Source organism: Strix uralensis, chromosome Z (genome assembly GCF_047716275.1).
Source record: "Strix uralensis isolate ZFMK-TIS-50842 chromosome Z, bStrUra1, whole genome shotgun sequence".
Taxonomy (NCBI): Eukaryota; Metazoa; Chordata; class Aves; order Strigiformes; family Strigidae; genus Strix; species Strix uralensis.
In genome coordinates, this window is record NC_134012.1 from 36,954,719 (window position 1) to 36,974,504 (window position 19,786).

General features: G+C 41.5%; 1 protein-coding gene across 5 annotated transcripts in view; it reads right to left on the reverse strand.

Moving 5' to 3' along the window:
- Window positions 1-47: 47 nt before the first annotated feature.
- Window positions 48-19,786, reverse strand: part of PLIN2 (perilipin 2) — a 43,476-nt gene continuing 23,737 nt past the window's right edge. Inside the window, exons 3-12 of one of the 5 annotated variants that reach the window (XM_074855064.1) lie at window positions 18,313-18,369; window positions 15,503-15,592; window positions 11,936-11,992; window positions 11,659-11,854; window positions 10,904-10,986; window positions 10,144-10,429; window positions 9,644-9,828; window positions 8,794-8,925; window positions 7,799-8,089; window positions 48-1,306 (exon numbers count right to left, since the gene is read on the reverse strand). In XM_074855064.1, the coding sequence (XP_074711165.1) occupies window positions 1,172-1,306; window positions 7,799-8,089; window positions 8,794-8,925; window positions 9,644-9,828; window positions 10,144-10,429; window positions 10,904-10,986; window positions 11,659-11,854; window positions 11,936-11,965 (1,338 nt within the window). In that variant the 5' untranslated portion in view covers window positions 11,966-11,992; window positions 15,503-15,592; window positions 18,313-18,369 and the 3' untranslated portion in view covers window positions 48-1,171. Of the gene's footprint in view, window positions 1,307-6,729; window positions 8,090-8,793; window positions 8,926-9,643; window positions 9,829-10,143; window positions 10,430-10,903; window positions 10,987-11,658; window positions 11,855-11,935; window positions 11,993-14,212; window positions 14,345-14,795; window positions 14,815-15,502; window positions 15,593-18,312; window positions 18,370-19,786 lie in introns of those variants that run through there. The other 4 variants (XM_074855065.1, XM_074855063.1, XM_074855066.1 and 1 more) reach the window with 4 other exon arrangements.

Sequence of the window (19,786 nt, forward strand, 5' to 3'; positions counted from 1 at the left end):
AAACTTCAACGCGAAAACCAAGTAAAACTCGCACCGGCAGCAGGCTGTGTAGTTCAAACTTTTATTCCAAGGCATTTTAGTGACTAGACTTAAAAGTTTTTCACAACAACAAAGTGTTACACGACAGGAGAGCAGATGTGCTGCCTCACGGCCACACCGACGGCCGAGTAATGTTTCCGCGGCAGTGCAACATCTCCGGACTTGCTGCAGCCATACCAGCAACATCGAGGAGATCTCTGCGTGGGGAGTTCTGCCTGATCCTCGAAAGTAATGCAACAAGCCTGCTTCCAGACCGGTTTCCATTCATCTCAACTCCTACAGAAGTCACCGTGTGCAAGCAAATGCAGATTCAACATTCTTTAGCAAGTAGTGGATTGAAATTTTATTTAACATAAAAAGATCATCACTGTCACCAGAAGTGTCCCTACCTTCAGTTCCCTTTCTTTTGCAGTTTTATTTTGTGCCCTCCATTTTCCCTTGCTTTTTACAGTCTCTTTCCCTTTGTTTTATAACTGTCATCCTTATTCCTGGAAAACTTTACTTTTTAAGCATTTACCTTGCTCTAGTCTCAGGCCCCGCAACTGAGAGCGTCGCCAAAATTTTTGGAAACAGAAGGCATGTAGAGAGTAAGGAAGTCCTGTGCCTAAAGCACTCTACCAAAGGGAAGCTCTAAGCTTCTAAGCTCAGTAGGTGCAAAGCCTAACAAAAAGAACCTGAGAGCATCTGAGACAAAGTCTTTTACACCTTCCAGCAGCAAAGAGGTAGAAGCAGAAGTGCGTTTCATGTAGACTGAAGGGGGGAATTCTGTGGTCAAATCCTCATCAACTCCTTTTGTTGGCAGCCCTTTATGCAAAGCATTGCAGTGTTCTCATGGCTGCTGCCAGCAAGAGAACAAATCATTAACAAAGATGAGATCAGCTGGATACACTGGTTAGGCTATACCTGGCTTGTAGAATGGGAGTTTGACATTTGTGCTAATGAATTAATTAGCAAACATTCCTTGGGTGGAAAAAAAAATCATAATCTTGATGCAGCTAAATGAAACAGTAATGATTAAAAAAAAAAAATCCCCATAATCCCTAAACTAGGCAGATTCATCTTTAAAAAGGAGAAATCTACGTTAAACATGGTAAAAGTACATTGTATCAAAAAGACGTTTTTATGCTTCTTTTTAGTCAGCTCTTTGCCCTGTAGTGTAAGGGCCATTTGTGCGTGTAAAGTCTTGTTGGTCATCTTCATCCAAATCCAGAATGTCTGGGATATCATCTGACTCTGAAGACAGGTCTGTGATAGTGAAATCTGGAACCTGCATAGGAATGAAATTTCAATCAATTTAAAAGTAAAACTAAAGAAATTTGTGCCAGTACTCCTCACTGAAGTCAGGAGACAAAGGTGCTCAGCATCTCTAGAAATCAGACCCAAAATACTGAATACAGAGTGAAATATGCTCAGCCACATATGAAACACATAACATTAAGACAGACCAAATACTATGCAAAATGTTGATCCGTTGCTTAGAAAACAGGATTTCATAGTAGAGATGGAACAAAGTAGAGATGGAGCATGTTTAGTGAAACCAGTGACTGAAGAGTTTTTTAACTTATTTTGCCTTTCTTCTTTCCTTGGGAGCAGTGGGCTATACAAAGGAAGAAGAGCCCTGAAGAGCTTGATATGGACTGCTCTGTATTGCTCTGCCTGCTCTCCACATCAAACCTTTCCCTACCACATCAAATCATCAATAATCTGGAACTACAGTCCCACTTTGGCCTCTTTTAACTGCATGTATAGTATTCTGTACTGTTAAGCAGCACCAGGTTTCAGGAATTGCCAGAGACATTAGTGGACACATGGATGTTACACTTCTAAAAATGTTGGCTAAGACACTTAGGAGCTTAAGTCCCAACCCTTAAGTCCCTTAGTAGGACTTAGATTACTTAGGCATTTCTGAAAAATGGGATATAATTAAGCAATTTACTCATAAGTTAAAGTTTTTTGCCCCAAATGAAAAATATTTATACCTACAGTTTGTTGCATGGTTAGCTTTAATGTTAGTGATGGAGTCAGGCACAGTATCAGCACGTAATGACTGCTGTGTGCTGACAGGACTTTGGTTCTGCATGTACAAAGAAGCAGCAGTTTGAAGAGGCTTCTAAGCATTTGTGTAACTTAAGCTCAGTGCTGACTGAAGAAACAGTTTTAATCCGCTCCCTAACTGCAAAACACCTTGCTTATGACTTACTTCTATGAAAGATAGTATGCAAGACAAACCTATGCTTTCTTTGCTTGCTATGAAGACATGTCAGAAGAACAAAGAACACATCAAAGGGTTTACTGTTTCAGTGATCAGGTTGTAGATAACACTGAAGCACTGAACGTGAATCACTCAGTTCCTTAGAGTAGGTAGCCATAGGGCACCAGGGACTTGAAAATATTAAAATATTGAGCTTCAGAATTTAAGCAGCATGTCACTTACCAGGCACTAGTGTGAATACAGTGAAATGCATAGACTGCTTTAAGAAACTAAGCTTGATCAAAATGACATCAGTCATCTTTGTCTCCTAAAAAATCAAAAAGAACTAGGAATGGGGGGAACACATCTTTCTACCAGCAAGAATTATCTTGCATCTTTCTGCATATGTCAGTTTACCTAAAACTCTAATTACTGCACTTAGAGAAATCAACAAGTTTTCCCATTATCAGCATATGACCCTGTATTTCACACTGCAGTACAAATGGGGATATCTTAACAAGACCAAGGCCAAGTAGTCCATATGCAAACTCATTTAAAAATGTGCCCAAACAGATGGTTTAAACAAGTTGTTTTATTCTGTATTTACACTGAGCAGGGTACACAACAATGTTCAGTAACTGTGTCTGACCAGTGATAATTTTCACATATCCTAGGTTGAAGACACTTTTATTACTTATATCCATGTTGTTTTTACTGACCACAGGATAATCACTCAAATTTAAGTTTGTGCTTTCTTCATCTCCTCAGTGTGCACATTATAAGCAGCTGACTCCTTTAACGTACTAGTAATATGTTAATAGTCATGAAAGAATTTCAAATTGGAGTTTATCTGTCAGCATCAGAGTAAAACAAGCTTGATGTCTGTATGATTTATCTGTTTTGAACGTGCTAAATGGTAGTAGAATAGCATATTCTGACATCTGCACCCGTCTAATGAAAACAACGCAAAGCCCTTGGTATTATGGGCTTGGTTAGGTAAAGGACCTTCACTTCCATATCACTTTTCACAGTTGATAGGAAGTTGAAACAAAGCAGAAAGTCAGTTCTTGCAACAAAGAATAAGGCCAGGTATGACTCTTCTTCGTGCCATTTTTCTGTAAGATGCAGTTAGATCATTTACAGAGAATAGTGCAAGACTTGCAAAATCCTTGCATGGAATAGTGCAAAACACACTTCAGTGTTTTGCTGTCTTCATATACAAATGTTAATGCTGATCCTAACAACTTTAAATTAATCAATTTTTTCTTACTTAATATATTTACAGAATTGAACCACTAGCAATTTGAGAGATGGTTCTTATTTTATGCCCTTTCAGAACAAGCACTTATTTTTAGTCATCAGAGACTGTATTATCCAAAAGAAATAAGATTTCCATCTTAGTATGAAAATAAATATATTTAACAAAACACTGTGCACAATACCTCCAGCAAGCTGTTTCATGTAAGACTTTCTGATCATGGAAATGACCAACAGATCATGCTTTAAAAATAAATTAGGTTCCATTTTCTCTTTTTAATTAGTGGCTTAGATAAGTTTTTGGGTGGTTTTTGTAGGTTTTGGGGTTTTCTTTTTAAATAAAAATAATTCATCAGTTGTTTCCAAATCCTTCCACCTATTTTACTTGCTATTAGTATTACTGTAAGTTACAGTTTGGAAAAGATTATTTCAAAAAAGTCATCTTAAGAAATGGGACAGATTTCAAAAGCTTTCCACCTTTCTTTGTTTGAGACAAACTAGCTGTATCTGTGCAGCTCCAATCCATATACAAACCTTGTAATTTGTGTTTGACCAATGTGTACGCTGCTATAAATATGTTTACAAAACTTTTATACCATATGGAGCTATTTATGAATGCTTATATTTAAAACTTTCATAGCAAAGTATTATTGGCAATGATAGAATAGTAGTTGTCTGTTAAACGAGCCTGGAAAGAGGAAGTTTCAGCTAGCATGAATGATTTTTGAGTGGTCTCTTAGAGAGAAACAATCATTTTCTGCATTGTAAATAAACCCTAAATAACCTTACCAGGGATTATTACTTTGTTAGTATTCTAACCTTTACCATCCCAGCTTTTGTGTGACTAGCAGCCTTTAACACTGTTCCATTTCATCTATTTTATCTGCCTTGCTGCAAATACGTATTTCCTACAATTTTCAGCATATCTGGTCTATCTTTTTTAAAAGGTTCCAGAGAATTCACAGCTTTCTAGCCCAAGCTATATCCTCAAAAGTGGTTTTGGACTAAAAGCAAGTAAGTTTCTGTGCAGTATAGCTGAGCTGTGCAATACGTGCAATTACAGATAAACAAGGTGGCAATAAAAATTTATGAACAGGTTCTGCTCTATTAATATCTTAGGTTTTCCTCCTATTTGAGAGTTTTCAGCAGTTATTAGCATGCACTTCAGCGTCAGTCCACTGTGGCAAAAAAACCAAAGATGGCTTTGGAAGGTCTCATCATTCTTGTCTCCAGTGGGCATTTTAATAGTCACTCACTCTTAACTATGCTAGAGAAAAATACCAAATTTTGTCTGTAGACTTATAATTAGAATACAGCCTAGGGACATTACCAGCAAAAAGATACCCATGCAAGCTAAAGTTGCAATTCAGTTTAAACATTCAGTGCTGTCCTTATTAGGAGGGTCTAATAATTTCAATCCAGAGACTTTTATTCAATATAATGAATCAGGAACATGCTGATTTGCTGTTATTCAGCCCTATTTTCCTCCAGGGAAGGGTTCCTAATTCTACTGGGGGTGTGGATAGAAACTTACACACTTTTGGGGGGGAGGGGAGGGGCAAGATCTAACAAAACAACCACACACCACAATAGCATGATACAAGAACCTGCATACAGCATTTTGGTGTAACAGGCTATTAGTCCAAGCATAGGTAAGCATTTAACCAGGCGTTCCTCTGCAGCCACCAGTTGTAGGTCAACTGTCAGAAGTCAAAGTAACTTCTACAGAGGAGCCACTCAACAGTGCATGGTAAGGGAGAAATGATTTGAAGGTCTAGGCTGGTAACATTTTTCCTTGCTCTCTACCTCATCTGCCTGCTGACATTTAGTAAAGCTAGACAGCCATCTAAAAGAGAATGAAACAGTAGTGCAACAAGGCTGAACAGAAAGATGTATTGCTCTTACATTAATACTAGATGGTACTGTTTATTTCTGTCCTCAAAAGACAGTGAAGTTTGAATATCTTATTTGATTGATCACCTCAGAATAAAGGACCACAGCCTTCAGATTTTAAAATGCACATAAGAATGGGAATTCCCTTTGAACTGCCAGGTGCTCCCAGACCTGTTCCTAGTCCCACTGTGTTCCTGAGCACCCAACAACCGTAGATGCAATTTACAAATTTTATTACAAGTGGAGATAAGGGATATTCTCTGGCTGGACTCATTTAATATTTAAAGTAAACTAAATGAATTGCTGACAGAATTCCAGAAGTCTTAACTCTGGTCCCGGGTGGAAAAGAATCTCTCATCATCTCATGTTAATTTCATGCTAAACAGCCCCCTTACAAAAAAAGCAAGTTTTTAAAGCTAGAAGTTACAGAATCTTCATCTGTAATCCCTTGTTACAATTTTGTTTAATATTGTGCTTAGAACAGTCTTCCTAACAGTTCTAGATCAACCCTGGCTTAACAACTAAGCAAGCCCTCTCACATTAGAAGAGGGCTAGACAACATGTAATTTGCTTTAGTGCCCACATTGTACCAGATGGAAGTATTGTTCCATGTAGCACTGTGTCACTAGGTGACAAGCTTCCTTTGAACTTCATTTTGCTTCATGCTGTCTGGTGACCTCTTTGAAAATGGTGGCCAGCACTGCTAAACAAAATGACTGCAACTCTAAGTTGCACAGGACACGTGTTGAGAACACAGACACAAAACTTACCTGGACAGCCCTACACCAAGAGAGCTTATTTCTTACTGACTGTAATTCTGTTCCAGGGGAAGGGTTCACAGGATTTACTGAGGAACAATTCTACCCACATAGCTGAGTGTTAATGTACATTAGTCACTCAAGTTCAAAGGAGGGTAAATAAACAGGTTAAAACTGGTGTTTGCAGCTAAAGAAGTATATACTGTTTATAGGGAGCCAGCAGGTAGCTGACAGCCTCATGCACACAGAACACCTACTGCAAAGGCAGGACAGGGGTATTTTTGTCCATATCCTTCTCAATATTGGAACATCGATCAGCTCAGAGCTTAGGTTATCGTTAAAGGCAGGCAACAGTAAGCACCAAAAAAGCAGCAGTAAAGCTAAGACTGGGTGGAAGAATGCACAGAAACTCAAAAGGGAAGAAGGAAATGCTGCAGCTGTATCTTACCTATCTATACATACACAAATACATTTTTTAATGCATGTCTACTTCATTTGCATTTCAAGCTTGCTTTCTGCTGGACCCAGTTTGAAGGATTCACAGAACAGCAAGTTACATTTGTTTTAAACACCACTGAAATGGAGACAGACTTTGGCTACTGAAGCATTTATTACTAACATACAAAATGAATTACAAAACGATGGCTACAAAAAAACCAACAACCCACACAACACAGGCACCTCAGTACAAACAGCATGAATCTTGTCTCTACACTGCATATTAAAAAAAAAATATGGATAATGATTTGGTCATTCACTGGAACAGGCTACCTAGGGAAGTGGTCGTGGCACCAAGCCTGTCAGAGTTCAAGGAGTATCTGGACAACGCTCTGAGTCATGTGGTTTAGTTTTAAGCAGTCCTGCGAGGAGCAGGGAGTTGGACTTGATGATCCTTATGGGTCCCTTCCAACTTGAGATATTCTATGATTCTGTGGTCATGTTATTGTGTTATACAATACTTAAGATTATATAGTTAACACTGTCACAGCATTTAAGCAACTCCAGCTGACTCGTTCAGAAACCCCACTTTCAGCTTTGGAATTCTGCACCCACAAAACTTTTGTCATGAATTGTGTAGCAGTAGAATTTGAAACAGTCAGATCCGTAATAATCAAATGCGTGATTCTGCAGCCAACATGGAATTTAAGCGTACCTAGCTAGCCTGTAGGGCTTTTAAATGCATTTTGTAGTATGTAAGGCTTTTACATCATTCTGGTACAGATTAAGCAACAAATCAAATGCTTTTAGCTATGGTAGGTTTCTTAGACTAAATGGTATTAATACCATTAATAAGCTTGGTGAGGTTTCTTGACAAACAAACAAGGTATCTTGACAACTGTAAGCTGTCAATATTTAGGCACTCAAGACAGTCTGAATTTTTAGAGTGGCTTAACTACACAGAACAATACAGCCCATGTGTGAGAACGTCTTTCCTTTGTATCATTCCCCCACTTCTTTGTTTATGGATTTTGCTCCAAGACTTTTGACAGCTACACTTGCTAAGGCCACTTGTTTGGTCAGTCAGCAGAATACATGCATGCTATGCAGTTTATTCATCAGTGTGTTCAGGCTGTTTGTCTTTCTGGCTGGACTTTTCCTCCCCTTCACCTTTGCTCTCAGCATGCTGAATGCCAGGCAGTTGTGGGTAAAAGGGACCTACCAGCCAGTTGAGCGGTGTGTTGTTAACAAGATAATCCATCACATCATCCAGAGACTCCTTCATTTTCTTCAGCTGTCCTTTGCTAGTGGTAAGAAAGCTGTCTGATAACTCTTGGAAGGAGGATGCTGACCAAAAGCTCTGGTAGACATCACCTGCCATTGACCCAACACTGTAAACCTGATCCTGCACATTCTGTGGCAGCCCCTGTAGGCTTGAGACCAGTGTGAGGCAGGTGGTCTGAAGTTGCTGAGTGAGGCTCCGTGCAATAGCTAGAGTTCTTGACTCAATGTGCTGGAAACAAAAAGTATAACAGCATATTAGTATCTTTTCATGACTGTAGCAGCTTTATGTTGCTCAAGATACATAAAGAAGCAAAATAAATGGGATGTAAGTAAAATAAAGCTATAGCAGATAATAAACCAGGTCCTAAGTCTGAAGAGTCAGCGACTTGAAAGTACTTGATATTTCTTCAATGCTCAAGTACTTTGTGGAACAGAAACATTGGTAGCATCTACCCAGCAACAGATTAGCAAGCTCTTGTTTCAACTCTGCATAACAAGTCACAGCAGGTAAGTACATTCTAATCATTGGACCACTGTTTAAAGCTACATATAAGATTCAGTGAGTCTGTGCCTAAGACTGCTTTATGTTGACAAATTGTTATAATTGTTATTTCTGGCCTGGCCGTATCAGGTAAGGGAGTCCTAGCTGATCTAGATATGGATATCCCAACACAGGTTCACATGCTAAACAGCATAAGCATTCTCATGAAAGGAGAATGAACCCCAGAGCATTTGCAGGAAGTAGGCTCATTTGTTTGGGTGTCCCCTACTTTTCATAGTAGTCAGCTGCCCTGAGCTTCAGCATTCAGATTCCACAATTGCACATAAGATGCTATGCTGTTAAGATGCCATGCACTTTGGGCACTGGTAGTTTGTCACTACCTTGACAGTATACAATTCATTTATTTCTGGTTTACATTTACACCTATTTACCTCAGCGCTATGTGGTTCATCAACATTTTGGCCTGTATTTTTCTTCCATTCTACCCAGGATTGATAAAGCTTTTCCTGAGCATCAAGAAGTTTCCGATTGGCACTATTCATGTTCTTTCTGGCATACTCAATCTGAAATACAGCCAAATAACAAACAGTTCCATTAGAGCTACCTACCTTACCTGCTTTGTAACCTCCTTTAAAAGCATAAAAGCCTTTGGGGAATATAAGATTGTGTTCTTTCTCATCAAAGAGGAGAAAACTGGAAGCAGTTTCGAGATATGTAGTGTATTCCTCTGCATCAACTATTTCTCTCTCCCCCAGTAGCATCCTATATAAGGATTTGAAAGTGTATAGAAGGCCATGACTCTTTATGCAGTTTGTCCTGTATGTAAAAGGTATGTTGTAAAGATAAGACTACTGAAGTACCCAGAAATGCTCAGAGATACCTACAGCAAGAATAGCAAGCCCATAAAGAACCCAACATTTTATTAACAAAAAAAAGACTTAAAGGACTGAAGTGTTTCTAAATTGCAAGACACTTTCTTCACTGAATGAAGTCTGTGTCAAACCCAGCACTCCAAATGAGGAATATAATTTTAAGCATGTCACTTCTATTTCTGCATTGCTTAAAATTACAAGCAATTGCTGGTTAGTTTACGGCTCAGCCTGATTTAGGACCTCTTCTGAATGGCGGTGAAAAGCTCTGAATAGGAAATGCTTTATATTTAGAAAATGCATTTAGTCTGAGAGTGCAATTCCAGTTTTCCTAAGTCTTTTTGCTGTTTTCTGCACTCTAAAACCATGTCAACATTTGCTTTTTATACCTCAGGTAAAAGCTTAAACTTACCAGACTAACAGTGTGGTGGAGCTGAAAGATTGTCTCCTGGCTTTTCTGTTTAGCATCTCTAACTTTGTTTAAGGCTTGTTGGTAGGCACGTGTGCGGACCTTTGAAGACAGAGATCCTAGTCTAACATAGTAGCTTGGCTTTTGAACTCCAACTTCAAAACCTTCAACTTTTGCAGCTTCTTTCTCTAGATATGTAGAAAGGAAGCAAATTGACCACTGAAAGAAAACTTAAGCAGTCTGAGGCGATTTGATTTGGTTAGTAACAGCTGAATACTGCACTTGTTTAGTAGTCCTTTAGCACCAGGGTAGTTTGATAGACCACCACACATGGAAATCCTTACTTTAATCTGCTTCCCTGTGAAGATGCTATTACAACCAGCAAGGCAAAAGGCAGTTTGAGAAACATATGCCCCTTCCCCACTATGATTAAGTAATAAATGGATGATTGCTTGCTTCTCTCCAAGTATTCCAACAAAAATCAAACCTTGAATTGGTCTTACCTAGTTCTGCTTCTGTAAGTGGGAGGTACTGGTCTACAAGGGTCTCCGATTTAGTGAGAGCACTGTCAACTCCACTGCTCACCATTTGCACCACACGACTTCCCAGGACAGTGTTAATGCTGCCATTGACAACTGACTTGGTCATTTCTACACTGTCTTGCACTGCTTCTTTTGTTTTGCCCACAACTCCAGTGATTGTGTGAGCAACAGTTTCCTTGGCACCAGTCACAGTGGTTGTTACAGCTTCTCTGGCTCCAACAACTACGTCCTTGGCATTGGCAACAACCTGCCAGAGGAAATAGGATGATTCACTATTTTCCAGCAAGACCTACATAATCAAGGCAATATAAGTTTATGCTAAAGCTTGTACAAGTATTGGCTATCTAGGAGAAATTCTGCCTTGAAAACATATGTACAAGACAAAACAAAATATGACTGCCACACAGCCTTCGGCTCAAAGCACCTGAGTGAATATAATTCAGGCACTACTTGCTTCACACTGAGCAGTAAAGAGACAAGGACTCCAATTTTAAAAAAAGATACCCACCAGTGAACAGCAGCTATAGAGAGAAGTGTCAAATGGTGGGCAAATTTAAAGAAAAAAAGAGGCTTAAACACCTTTTCCTTCCTCATTGCTCCTAAGATGTGCTTCAGGTGTGGCTTATTGAAATCTGTCTCCCTGTATTTTTAGTGATAATAGAAAAGAGGAAGGGTGTATAGTTGTGCTTAGCATATATATATATATATGGAAAGAACTTACCTTGTCAGTGGGTTGATTCAGTATAGGCAGTCTCTCTTCAATTTTGTCTAGACCTATACATGCATAGTTGTTGGCAACTACAACTATAAAAGAAATTACAATAGTTGGTTTTAATGTTTTGGTTTTTTTTTTTTTCTTAGTATAAGTAACTCCAATTGAGAATTCCTCTTGAAACAGAGCTCATGCAACAAAGCTCTTCAAGTAGTTTCCTCCCCTTTTTAGTGAGATTTGAGGCAGCAAAGCCCAAGAACAAGGCAGGTTTACAGTGCCAGCAAAAAAGCACGCTTGCAGGCAGGGAAAATCCATTTGATACTTTACAAGCAACTGTTAGAACATGCTGAAGCACTTGGCCTTCTGCCACTTTGTGAAATCAGGCTCCTGGTTACAACAGCCTTGTGACTCAGCTGCCAAATTTAATCACAAGTTGTTCTCAGTGAAAGTACAAAAGTAGATTTTGAAACCAGGTGAAAGGTAAGGAAGGTGTTGAGCAAGAGACTACGTAACCATCTCACATATCAAGGAGTCAGTGTCAGTTTAGTATTACAAAAGCTGGAAACTGCTTTGACTCTGGAGTTTGTTTTTTTTTTAATCATACCCATCTGTAATCAGTTACTCAACAAGCTAGGCAACAGGTTAAGTCAGCTACCTGAAACAGCATGCCAGACCAGCATGACCATGCTAAACTGTAAGTGCATCTGGATATACAAAGCAATCACTTGAATTAAAAGTTATCAACAGCTCCATCTTTGCCTTACTTTGTGGTTCCAGTTTCTGGATGATAGGCATAGCACTTGTCATGGCTACCGAAGTAAGTGTCTTCACTCCTTTCTCTGCCATCTCACACACTGACTTCAGATAAGGATGGTTATCCTTTGTGGTGATGTAAGCTGTGGACACCATATCATAGGTGGAGCTCACCAAGGGCAGGTTGACAACCCTCGATACAATGTTCTGTTTAAAAGAGAAAGAGATTAGTTGACTCCTATTTTTCTGAACTAGACATAAAAAACTATGGGGCTAACTCATACATACCTGGTGTGGATCAGTTGCTGCCAATGCCATTTTTCCAGGTCTTGAATCTTACACAACCTGTGAAAGAAGCGTATCTGAGTTACGGCATCCTCATAACCACTTCATCTAACCACCAGACTTTGAAACCAACAACCCTTTTGTAATCAACCCCACTGGTCAAGCGGATTAGGATGTTCACATTCTTGCATACAGGAACTACCTTTTATTGTAACAATTCAGAAATCCAAAACTTTGTTTCCTAATTACTTTGTTTGGTTTAGGTAACACAAGTAGGGCACATGCAAGAGACAGGCTTTGAGGTACAGCAGTTCATTGCAGATTTACCAAAGAGTTACTGACTGGTAGATTAATTTGTTTCTCTACAAGAAATAGACACACTTAGGCTTATCTGTTGAGTCTCAGGACAAAGAAACACCAGCCAACGAGTCGTTAAAACTAGTTTAGGATCTCCAAGTCAGATGAAGACTCCACCAATGATATCTTTAATCAGATTAGATCTGTTAGCATAAGGGAGTCAAGTTTGAAAACTTGAGTTATCATTGCTGTCCAGATCTTGAAAACACATGGAAGACTGAAGTATTCATTTCCAGTAACCTTAGCTCATGGAGTTCATTATCTCTAGAGCCATGCCTGATGCCCATGTAGGGCTCCCCCTGCTCAGAAGTTAGTATTCCTGTAACACATAAAGCATAGAACTTTTCCACTGCAGAAAACAACTCTCTTTTATGCTAATTTAGACTTAATTATTACCCATCCCACACTGAAACAGGCAGCAGACACCAGTCATTCAACAAGCCTATGCTACTCTACTTTCCAACATGTATTCCCACAGGGAAAAAATATTAACAGCTCTCCCCATATGAACCCTATAAAAGCAGGAGTATTGCAGTACCACATAAGGAGAACATACAGAAGTGCACTGTGAGCCTATGCATACATGCAGGCTGAACGAAGTCTGCAAGAACCACTTTTTGCATTGATGGTTTTATGACACCTAAGTTCCAGAAGAACCTGCATAAATGAAAGCAACAGAAAGACAAGCTAAAAGTCAGTCCTCAAAAGGACTATGGTTTTCAAGGCTTTCTGCTAGGTTTGTCAAAGAGCCAATAGCAGTTTTCTTTCTCGCACATATTACAATATAAAAGGAGTGTGTTAATATTCTGCCTGGGGTCAAGTAAAACTTTTCCCCATTACATAAAGGGGAACAAGGACAAAGGCATGCTGTTAACGTTTTACAGGCATATTTGCACATATTAACACACACATGCCATAAGATAATGCCTGTAATGAGATTAGCAACTGTACATAGAACATACAAGCAGGTAATAGACAAGGGTTACAGCAGTAACAGAGAAGTTTTCCTTCCATCAAGTATTGAAATACTCCCAGAAACATATTATGTTTCTCACATAGCATTACACGTCAGACTAGAGTACAACTGAATTTCACTTTGAACTGCAAAGCATGCTCTAGGAAAGAAGAGGCTAATAGCACAGAATCTGGCCTCTGAAGGAAGAAGGGCCCTTATTTTAACGATTATTCAGTATTTGTAGTGTGTCCCAAAAGATCCAGCCACACACGGCATTGATTTGAATTTTAGTCACTAAAATAGAAGAGTTAGTCTGTAAACTTATTCCTGCTCTTAAAGACAGGGAAGATAGCTAGGATCTTGCACAGTTTCAAAGATCCCCTGGGTAGTTTCAGCACTGGCAAAAGTCAGATCCACTTCAGCTGGAGCAGGTCAGTGAGACGCCCGAATCAAAGCTCATGGTACAAAAGCGTATTTCGGAGACAGCAAAAGATCCTGAATTAAGTCACGAATTTCATTTCTACTTTCCCCCCCTCGCTATGGAAAGAAGATAAAGACCAGAAAGCAGCACGATGAGCCATGCAGAAGAGCCAAGGAGCTTGCCCCAGCTAACCGCGGTGCCCAAGGGAGGAAGGAGCCGCAGTTTTCAGGTGCCACCACGGACCTCTTCAGGGATGGGGCAGTCCAGTACCTCTCCTGGGGGCGAGAAGTATCTCGGGGCTTCCTGGCCCCGGGAGCGCCTTAAGCAGACTACCGAAATACACCGGGATTGGGGGCGGAGGGACCGCAGGGGCAATGACGGAGGCAGCGGGGGCGAGCCGCAGAGGGAGCGGCAGCGTAGGCCCGCTCCGCCGGCAGGCTCCAACGTACTACGGAGACAGCCCCGCCGAGCGCTCCACGCCGCCCCGCTCACCCCCGCGGCCGACGGGAGCCGGCCGGGCCGGAGCGCCGCGGGCAGCCGTACTCACCCGGAGAGCGAAGAAGAACTGCCGCTGCCGCCGCCGCCTGCAGAAGCCCGGCCTCGCCTCGCTATTTATAGCGAGCGGCCGTCGCCGGCCGCGCGCCGCCCGCTTCTCTCGCGAGAGGACGGGGAGTCATCCCCACCGCCGCCGTTTGGCGCGGGCGGCCCGCGGGGGGGGGGGCTGGGCAGGGAAGGAAAGGGACGGGACGGGACCTAGTGACGTACGTTCCCCAGTGCTGGTCAAGCCTCTGTCGAAGGAGGGTAGAGCCTCATCCAGAAAAAGAAACTTAGTAAAGGAAACTCTTGTTGAACTGATCTTTCAGAAGACCAGCTCTGAGTACTTTAATACAAAGACTAGGCCCACAGGAGTGGCTGATCCAGGCTTTCAGACGAGGTACAGGTACTTAGGCCCACAAGTGGCCTAGCCAGGAACAGATAGGTTACAAACAGAACACTATCCCTCTTCTCATGCAAATCTTTCAGCTCATCTAGGTGGGGAAAAAACAAGGCAAGAGATCTGGCTGTGTTGGTCTTAACTTAAATCACCTCTCTTACTTCACCCAGCACCTCTTAAACAGCACTTGCCTCACCTGGGGTAAACTGAAGCCAGGGTCAACTGACTCCGAGACCACAACACAGCTGCCAGTCCCTAAGTGAGCTTCTGCCCGAAAAGTCAGATGAGCCTCCAGTCTTCTCATACAGCACCATGGATTCAGTTCAGCATGCTTGCAGATAATCATCCGGCAGATTTATACGTGTTTGGTATGCTGTAACCTTCATAACTCTAAAGGTGCACTTCACTTTTAACATAAGTGAGATGCATGTCACAGGGATATCAAACCAGCAGGGAAAAACAGTTGTGGGCAAAGGTCCAGATACGTACTACAATTAAAGTTGGATGTAGGTTGTTCTTGTAGTGACAGGGTGTCGGAAGAGAACAGCCTGACAAGAAAGATTCAGGCCTCAAAGGGTAATCATGTGATACAAACATGTACAAACAAATTTTACTTGGGCCAGTCATTTCTACACAAGTATCTTTCCTAAAGGAAATTCTAACCTCTTTCCCAGAAAACTTTTAATTGTTTTAATGGTTAAAACTGGCAACAAGCCACCTTATCTCTAAGCCACGTAGTACAAAGACTCCTTTATGCTGTTTCTGTTCCCTAAACAAAAGTTCGCCATACAGATTCTACTTTAACATCTACTGTTTAAAACAAATAAACTTCTTTTTCTGCTCAATAAGTGCGACAGGATAACAAATTCCACCAACACAGAGCAGTACAGTAAGAAATATTACCTGCCCCAGGACAGGGGAAGAAGGCACCTTTCTTCCTTGGACTGAGCACCAAGAAGAGTCTGAGGTCTACCTATAAGGAAGAGAAGACATCTTGCAAAGCCTTGGTAACAAAATATACAAGCCATTTATTCTTATCATTTACTTATCATGTATATTCACATGTTACAGTATTATAAAATGTCCTTTGCTTACTGCTAGGGAGATTCTAACCCTTACTCCCACAGAACACTCTCTTCCTGGGGTGGGGGAGAGGGCATCATTTTTTCCCACCCTGTTTCAAGAAGACCTCTCCCAGAATGGTTGATCAGTTTGCTTCTGTAAAGAAATCACTTTACCTTGTTCCAGAGCAGAACAGAGAGAAGACTATTCTGGAATAAACCAGGAATTTTCACTTCTCTGAACAGCTTTATTATGCTTCCATTAGGATGCATACCAAACACTTCACAGGCACTCCACTGTTTTCCTTACCTTGTTGTTTATCTGAGACCTCAGTTTGTTTCTCACAGTCATGTGGCTTCTCAAGTGTAAAACATTCAATTTGCCCATGACAACCACAGTTGTCTGTGCCCAGTGTCTGTACTGGAAATTCTATAGTATTCTGGGGATTTTAATTAATAATATGTATCACCATTATTTGTAGTAGAGGAACACCTACGACTCACGCAGCCCAGGGACACACTCTGCCAGAATGCAATAATTAGAGATAGTATTAATCCCTCAACAGTCCTTGGCAGGCTAAAAATTGAGATCCTGGACATGTTTTTCTTCACAACAAGGTCCCCTTCTGTATTTGATTAACTCAGAGGGGCTAATACAAAGTTCTGAAAAACTAGGAACTTGCCTCTTGAGAACCTTGTCTCGGTAACAAGGCAGGGGAAAGGACAGGGGTGGAGTGGAGGTATGTTTTACTTCTTGGATGGACCAGATTCCTCAAGTATCTTAAAACAGAGAGGTGTGGTCCCAGTCAAGACTGAAGAAGAGGAAGGCAGGACAGCATCCAGTAAAGCAGTAGCAACAGATAACACAAAAGCATGCCACACCAGCCATTGCTAAAAGAGGATGGCAATAATAGTATACCCTACCCTTCTCTTCCATGGAGCAAAGGCAGATGTTTAAAGTCACATAATGCATCTAATGAAAGAAGTTTCATTCTTTCAATCTGAGTAACGTATTAGCACATTCATCCATCTAAGTACATTTTATTAACATTTAGAACACAAGTCAACCTACCTATCCTTAACTTCAGAAAAAAAATCAAAAGGTATGAAATTATGCATCAGACAATAAACTATCCTCTGGTGCATGCTTTTCAAACTCATTGTAATATCCTCCATGATAGGTAGGGAATAGCTCAGGTTTCAGCCTCACAAGCTTTGTAACATAGCTCTGCCAGAGATAGCAGCAGTAGATAGAATTCAGATCCTCCAGCTTTTCTTACAACCTTAGTACAGTGAAGAGGAGGAGCTGTGCTCCTCTTGCTGCAGCGTCAGGACCTAGTGTGGGCTGGTGGCTTCCTGGCAGCCGAGAGCTCCCGTGGGAGCAGCAGGGCTGGGCCAGGGTCCCACCACCCCAGCCACTATCAGGGCAGCTGGTGTGGGCAGTAGCCCCAGGGATTGGGAACCTGGTGGGGACTGGGACGGGCCAAGGCCAGGCTGGGACATCAGCCCTGGGCCCAGCAGGACTAAGAGGAGATGGAGACTGGCCCTGCTGTGGCATCACCAGGGCAGGGGCTGACAGCCCCGGGAGCTGACATGGCAGGGTGGAGGAGGCCCTGGGGGAGGCTGGTCAGGGCCGGTAAGCCCTGTCAGTGCCATCAAGCTGGTTGCAGGTACTTTCACTTCAGCTGTGAACCTCATGAGACCAGGGTATCAGCTCTTCATTAACAAGGTGGCAGAAAGGCCAAAGGGGAGAGCAGTGATTATGTCTGTAGGCACCTGAGTGGGTTGACACTATTCCATTAGCAACAGGTGTAGTCTAATATGCTGAGCCAGAGCCAACTGACAGCTAGAGTGCTACTGTACTGGCAAAATTGGATACAAGGGTCTTCACCTGGCCTCACAGCCAGTGGATGAGGGATATCCTGGGGAGTCAAAAATGGGGGAGTAACAGCTCTCCCAACAGATTAAAGATATTATTTAAAAGTAGGCATGTTTCCACATCAAGATAGCTAACCAGTGTCTTTACTTAGCAAAGCAGTGAAGTGGTGACATACTCTTAACCCTGTTAGGAGAAACTATCCATGCTCTTGTCCTGCAAAACACAGAGCACAGAAGGGTAGACCTTTGGAATTGTCAAGAAGGCATGTCCAGTCACAGCCTTAGGAAACTGGCAGGCTTTAAAGGACTGCCTCCAGCCACAGTCTGAAGCTGTCTGGAGTGAGCTAGAAGCACAAGAAAACTTTGACATGCCTTCTGTGTCTCAAGTTCTTACCAGTGGCATCAGCACTGCAGTAGTTCTGTGGTGGTTTAGCCCCTGCCGGGGTCTGAGACCACGCGGCCGCTGCCCCTCCCCCACAAAGGGAGTGAAATACAAAGCCCCAAGACTGAAATAAGGAAAGGTTTAATGCAATAGCAACACAACCAACAACAACAATAACAATAACAGTAATAGTGATAGCAATGAACAGAGCAAAATGGCTACCAAATACAGCAGTTTGAAGCACGATGTACAAGACCACGAGTGCACCGCGCTCCATGCCAGGAAAATGTGACCTGCCAGGATGTGAGGTCCGCATGGTATCTGAATAACCCGGCTAGAGCTTCCCCCCCCACTGCTGGGGAAACGTAACCCTATCCTGGTTAAACCAGGACAAGTTCTCAGCAGTCAGGATCGCCGTAGGGACACAAAGAAAAAGAAGGTGTTCAGAGCTGTGGAAGAGAGATGGTTCAGGGTCCATAACATAAACAATCAAGTCAATCGATTATAACAGTTCCTCTGGCCTTAAAGATTTCTAACATTCAAAGCACATTTTTCTTTTCCATGTTTATAAAAGTTGCTTTGTCATGTGAGATGCAAGTGATTCTACTGAACTGGGAATCAACAGACTTGTGCTGGACACCCTGAGAAAGTTACCTGTGAAATAACACAACTGTCAAGGCTATCTTCCCTCGGCTTTCTCACTTTACCCCTTTCCAATCCCACAGTAATCCATTTCTAGGTTTTGTAATCCTGCCTTGCACCATTCTGTCTTTGGACTTGTAACTAACTCCTTATCCACTTAATGTGTCTACCTACCTTCTTGGTTTGGGGGTTAAGCCTTTTGTATGTTCCTGTATGGAAGGCTTCCCCCTGGTCTTGGTTAATCCTGTCAATAGTTTCCCTCCTGTGACTCACTTGTTTTTTCCCTCTCCGGGACAGGATATCAGATTTGTGAGGCATGATCCTCCTTTTGTGAGTCTACACTAATTGTCTTTACAAAGAATAGCATCCTTATTCTGCTCTGCCCAAAAGGAAAACACTCCCACCTTTTTGTTTCTGAGCAGCATGATCTGCAGATTTTCTCTATAACATGCTCCATGTACTTATCTTCCAGCATGTTTTACCTTTTGTTAGCTATCCAAAGATCATTACCTTTTATCTCTTTGGCTGTAACTGAGTTAACCCAACATCTGATTGAAAAGATAGGAATTGAGTGAAAGGTAGTTCTCTTAACACTTGAAGAAAGGCAAAGGCAAGCAAAAGTATTGTCAGTTACAGGCAGACAGATAACTATTGCCCATGTAGTATGAACCACACTCACAACAGATGTGACATGTTTAATTAAGACAGAAGAGGAGGGAAGGGGACAGACTGATGCTGGCTTGAGAGGGACAGGGAGTCAATTACACATATGTACATATTGCACAGGAAATTTTTATTCATTCAGCTACTGTTGTCTATAAACCTGCCAGATGTCCTCAGAAGGCTAGGCAGCAACATGTTGTTATGGTAACATGCAGCACCTTCAGAAAGATCACAGCAGGCCTTCATGTCTCATATGACATATATGTTATAACTCCCATCAGCCCACATACAGCCCTGTAGTTTTCAGGCTTTACATAGTCTAGTTTACACTAGGTGAGGCCATGACTGAAGCTACCAATAAGGCAGTGTGTTTTAAAAGACAAATTACTTCATAATGGCAAACCAGCAGAAAGAAAAATTAATATCCTAGGTATTTGGCAATCATCTAGGTACCATCAGTTAAACAATACAGCAAGTTTTGTATTGATGGTAACATGATCCCATAATTGTTTAATTGTATTGCATTAACACCCAGGAGATGCAGTTATGGGTGAGGATTTT